Source organism: Aquarana catesbeiana, linkage group LG06, assembly GCF_042186555.1.
Source record: "Aquarana catesbeiana isolate 2022-GZ linkage group LG06, ASM4218655v1, whole genome shotgun sequence".
NCBI classification, from domain to species: domain Eukaryota; kingdom Metazoa; phylum Chordata; class Amphibia; order Anura; family Ranidae; genus Aquarana; species Aquarana catesbeiana.
In genome coordinates, this window is record NC_133329.1 from 11,422,248 (window position 1) to 11,428,247 (window position 6,000).

The following is a 6,000-nucleotide window of genomic DNA, read 5'->3' on the forward strand; positions in this document are numbered from 1 at the left end:
GTTGCTGTCATAAACTGATCCTTGACGTGGTAAAAGTGGATCCTGACAATCGTGTCCCTTGGTAAGTGTGCAGCAATGTGTTTAGGCTTTGGCAGTCTGTGGATACGGTCCACAATGAGTTCATCATGCGGTACTTCTGGAAGGGCTGATTTCAGCATTTGTATGAAGTGGGGTTTTAGGTCTGGAGTTTTAATTGTTTCAGGGATCCCCCGTATTTTAAGGAAGGGCTGATTTCAGCATTTGTATGAAGTGGGGTTTTAGGTCTGGAGTTTTAATTGTTTTAGGGATCCCCCGTATTTTAACGTTGTTTCTTCTAGACCTGTCTTCTAGATTTGCTAGTTTCAGTTTCAGTTGCAGCATGTCATCGTCTCTATCATTATGGGCATCTACCAGTTCATTAAAAGTGCATGCAAACTCTCCCATCTTCGTTTCTACATGTGATATTCTTTTATTTACTGATGAAATTTCGGTCTTGAATTGTCTGGTTAATGACTGTATATCTGCATGCAATGTGGATCTTAGAGATATCAGCATATCTTTAAGCGTGGTGTCCATTATTGGTGTGTTTGCAGTGGGGAAGTCAGTTATGGAGTCCTGCAATTCCCTAGTGTCATCCTGAGATGAGTGCAGACTTACCTCTTCATCTTCTTCCTCTGTGTGCTCCAGTTTTTGTTTGCTTTTAGCTGGGCTGGATGAGGCTGAAGGTGGTAAGGAGTAGTTGCCTGTTACTGGTGAGCTGTACGAGCGGCCCTGTGCAGTGGTGCTCTGTGATAGAGAGCCTTGTGTGCCTTTTCACCTACTTTCCGCCGCCATCTTGCTTCGGAGACCGTCGCTGCCACATAAAGTAATCTGGAAGTTTATTTGGGTAGATTTCCTCCTTCCTCTTCTGTGATGCCATCCTGAGGGGTCCCCGAGCTGAACCGCACTGGCTGTGAGTAAAATTATCGCTTCTCGTCGCTGTAGTATTGCCTGATGGCCCATGGCAGAGAGGAGCTCTTTCAGTGAGCGTCCATTCACTGGGCCGGCTAGCCACGCCCCCCGTGCTTACTCACTTCTGATTGGTTAGCTTCCCTGTACTTTACCTAAGCCAGCCCCCTTTAATGCCAATCCTAGTGACTATTCTGAGCAGGAGAATGTTGCTAGGAAGTTAATTTGATTCTGGAGGGCAGCCTCCCTTCATTGCATATCCCAGCTTGGGATCCTTTGAAGTGAGTGTGTGTAAAACAATGAGGTTTGAAACCCATTGTTTATACACAAAAGCCTAGGCACCGTCTTGTCTGCTTAGCCTAACCTTCTTGGTGGCTCTGTTACATAGATACAAAGTTGGTTGAACTATATTCATAATTACAATATTTTACAGCTATTAATGGACATTTTTACATAAACTCATAAGGCAACACTGGGGAGTGGTAGTACACACTCTGTGTACAGAACAACCCCAGGTAGCCATATTGCAATGTATTCTCAGAAAATTACAGAGCTGCAGATTGAAAAGGAAACGTCATTTTTCATAACATTCAATTACAATATGATTAGTGTCACAATTATATGCACTATGTTATTTTTTCATTATTTGCTATTTTTTCCCCCCATGAAAGTGGAGTTACCCATTAAAGATTCTTAATACGATTCTTAAAGATTCTTAATAAAAAAAAAGAAAAAGTCAAAAAGATTTATACTAAATTCCAATAAAGAATATATTGACTAGTTCTGAGAAGGAAAACAAATGTGAAAAACAGACATCTGAAATTGGGCTTTCATTTTGTGGTAAATGGTAATGGGTATCTACCAAAATTTTAATAAATAAATAAATCATTTCTGGCTGTAAATTTCTTGTTATTACCATGACCTACCACAAAAAAAACTTAAAAAAACTGTAAAAAAATTCTCCTACTCCTGACATTTGTGGGATACTATATATGAGCATGATATTTATTGTTTGTATCGGCGGTAGGACCAAGTTACAATAGTGCACATTTTGCTTTTTTTATTTTACCTAAAAACACTGGACTGACCCAAAAAACAACTTTTTTTTTAATCCTACCTAAAACACACTGATCTTGCCCTTGACCCTAACACTGACCATGACACTAAAGTAGATCAACTCCTGATCTAACTAAATAGCATTTCATTTTTAGCTTCTTTTAAAATGTAATTGTATTTTATTTTTTAATTTTTTTACACAAACTTTTTTCCTCTGGTGAGAAGAAAAATATACCACATACCGTATCTTTTTTCTCCATCCAAAAGAAGAAAGAGTACAAGGGCAGCATGTAAAGTTAGTGATCACTGTGATAGCCAATCACATGTGTTCATGTGATTGGGGGGGGGGTAGTCCACCCAGCCCCAGATCATTAGTAAGAGACTGGTGACAATTTGGTCTCCATGCTGGCCGACCTGCGTGATACCACATAAATGTGTTATGTAGGCATTGGTGGGTTACCTGCTCATGGACCAGCCGCCGCAGTTATACTGTGTCAGGTTGGCTCCCCTGCGTGAATCGCCATCATGGTACGTTGGCCGCTTTAAGTGCTCCGGGGGGCACCCGCTCCTGAGAGAGACAGAACGGAGATATATCAATGTAAGCATACAGATCTCCGTTCTTTCAGGGGAGGAGAGAGAGATCTGCTGTTCCTATTAGTTAGGAACAGCGATTAGTCTCCTACTCCAGGCAGTCCCATCCCCCCACAGTTAGAAACACTCCCTAGGACACACATTTGACCCCTTGATCACCCCTAATGTTAACCCCTTCCCTGCCAGTGACATTTATACAGTAATCAGTGGCTATTTTTGGCTCTGATCGCTGCATGAATGTCAGTGGTCCCAAAAAAGTGTCAAAAGTGTCCAATCTGTCCGCCACAATGTCGCAGTCCCTCTAAAATATTGCTGATCACCGCCATTACTAGTAAAAAAAAATAATAATAATAAAAATGCCATAAATCTATCCCCTATTTTGTAGATACTATAAGTTTTGCGCAAACCAATCAATATATTGCGATTTTTTTTACCAAAAATATGTAGAAGAATACATATTGGCCTAAACTGAGCAAGAAATTTGTTTTTTTTTTAATTTTTTGGGATATTTATTATAACAAAAAGTAAAAAATATTGTTTTTTTTTTTTTTCAAAATTGGCAGTTTTTTTGTTTATAGCGCAAAAACCAAAAACCACAGAGGTGATCAAATACCACCAAAAGAAAGCTCTATTTGTGGGAAAAAAAGGACATCAATTTTGTTTGGGTGCAGTGTTGCATGACTGCTCAATTGTCAGTTAAAGTGACGCAGTGCCGTTTCGCAAAAAAATGGCCTGGTCATTAAGGGGGCAAATCCTTCTGGTCCTTAAGTGGTTAAAGAGTAATAGCACTTTCAGACAAAGAGCACTAATTATTTTCACCCATTTGCCCTGGGCATGCCTGTGTAGTAAAGCCCTATAGACTTCTCTGGAAAAATCTCCTGGCCAGACGTAGAGAAGCCCCATAGAAGCCTATGGGCTGTGCTGTGCAGGCACTTTCAGCAGATGTAGTGTTCCTGAATTAAATCTGCATTTACTCCAGATTTAAACAATGGAAGTCATGACTGTCAGATCTCAGTAGGTATTATCCATGGAGGGTGGAATCATTTAGATTATGGCAAAAGATCACTAATTATTCCTTTTCACCACAGGAGTTTTCCCTATTGTTGTCCTGACTAACAAGTTGAACAAACTCTGCAATAATCTGGAAGAAACATTTAAAAGTGTGGGAGCAGAAGTAGTGATAGCCATTGAGAACTACACTTCAGAGGACCACATGAAGACACGTGGACGAAGCGCTGATATACAAGAGGTGATCTGTAATGCTCTAAAAGATGTACGATTCCGCCTGGAACAACCACGTAATCCACTGGAGGAACGCTTAAAACGCAAGAAATTCCTTCTGAAATTTGCATATGAATCTGTAGTTGAAGAGCTAAAATCTAAAGCTAAAGAAAATGAGTATGAGAGGTTGAAAGTTCTGGCAGATAAAAATTGGTTCAACAAATTCCCATATGGTAAATAACATACACATTTAAAGTTCTTCTTACTGAACACTACTCTAAAAAATGCATTTTGACCAATGCCGATTGGTGAGCTTTTCTAGCGGTCTTGCTGGGATGGATGAACCAGTATTTGTAGAATGGCTGAAATACTCACATTTCTGGGAGAAAGTGTTGATGACTCCAATGCTGATCATGTAGGCAAAATCCTAGGCATTTGGTCATGTGATCTCTGCTGAAGGCAAGGATCAGAGCCCGGATTGTCTGATTACCCCCACTTAGCTGTCATCACATCTCCACATACCTAGGTCTTCACATGTGGTCACCACAGAATGAAGCATAGAGCAATGTTCTTCCCAGAAAATATATGTATGAGCGCTATCACCCTTTATTTGTTCACCCCAGAAAGCATTTTGAAATATGATTATTATTATTATTATTATTATTATTATTCAGGATTTATATAGTCCCAACAGATTGTCCAGCGCTTTACAACATAAATGGACTCAGTACAGTTCAAATACAATTCAATACAAGAGGGTTAGGAGGGTCCTACTCTTGAGGGCTTACAATCTAGCTTTTATGTCAACATTTGTGTATAGGTCTTTTTTAGAATTTTTCATTCTTTACTACAGTTTTGAAAATAAAAGTAAATCTCTAAAGTACCACAACATCCCTGTATTTGTTGATTCCTAGAGAAGAACAAGATAAGCAAAAGACAACATTTTGGGACCACAATATGCCTTTTTAGGTCCTCGTACACAGCAAGACTAAAATTGTGTTGTTGTACTCTGTGAGCAGGCAGGTTTTTTATGTAATGCATTTTCCACAATAAAATACATTTACCTGCCTGTTTGCAATGTCCCTCACTGAGCTGCGCATGAACAGCCCAGCTTACAGCGGCTGGCCCAATCACCAGTGTGCATGCGTAGGAGTGGCATCATCCCCTGCCAGTCAATAAAGATGGCCAAAAGGAGAAGATGCCAGCACTAGTAGTAGGAAAGGTGGGTGTAAAAGCTGCCTTTAACATTACAGCAGAAGATCAGGAATGGGCACTTATGCACGTCCGTAATTTTCAGATCCCACTGCATACGATTACTGCATATAGTCAAGTTAACTGATGCATAATGAAAGGATCAAACCCAAACCCATGGTTCTGCTCCAGACTTGCTCCTTTCACCCCACACAGAAGATCCAGGTGCTGGCCTGTCTCTCACTTGACTTCCCCTATCCTTGTGAGCAAGACCGCAGTGGTGAAACACATCAAGGCAGGTGGTTTGGGGTGGAAACATTATGTATACAGTTTTCAGCTTTTGACAAATTAAATATTAAAAGAAGTAATACGTTTTGGAGAGCAACTTATTATTACCTTTGATGCATAATGATGCTAGCAAATTTGTTCTGAGCCTCTTGGCTTTAATGACCCCCTGTTAAAAATGGATTAACCCCTTGTATTAAAATGTTATGTCTGCTTTTTACCAGGGCCAGATTAAGAGCATCATGGGCCTGGTGCTGAGGATTTTGGTGGGCCTTTTTATGGAAACAAAATGAAAATGCAAACAATTTTTCGCTAAAACAAATTAAATAAACTCTCACCAGTAATATCAGCCATGCAGCCTCTGAGCAGCAGCAACACCACCAATACCACCTGCTATGCGGTCTCTCACCAGCAGCAACATAGGGAGACCACATTTCCAAACTGTCATTCAGAGACAACCCCCTCTTCCCAAAAAAAGATGAGGGTGGGGGATGTAGTCTCAGGGTTGGCGGGGAAATTGGAGGTGGAGGTGATTTGTCAGGCAAATGGCTGGTGTTAGTACATAAAATCAATCATCCTGACACCATGCTTGATATGGTGTCAGGATTAAGGATGAGCTCCGGCGTGTTTGCATGCTGCACGTGCCGATCCCGCCAGGAAGTCGGCACGGCGCAGCGCTAATCACAGGCAGTGAGACATTTCCCGATGTGTGGCTGCAGAGCTCGGGAA

The 6,000-nt window shown here is 40.8% G+C and overlaps 1 protein-coding gene across 1 annotated transcript in view; it reads left to right on the forward strand.

Moving 5' to 3' along the window:
- Window positions 1–4,678, forward strand: part of LOC141147492 (uncharacterized) — a 29,325-nt gene extending 24,647 nt beyond the window's left edge. The window contains exon 4 of the mRNA XM_073634725.1: window positions 3,663–4,678. Within this exon, the coding sequence (XP_073490826.1) occupies window positions 3,663–4,036 (374 nt within the window). The 3' untranslated portion in view covers window positions 4,037–4,678. The remainder of the gene's footprint in view (window positions 1–3,662) is intronic.
- Window positions 4,679–6,000: the final 1,322 nt, after the last annotated feature.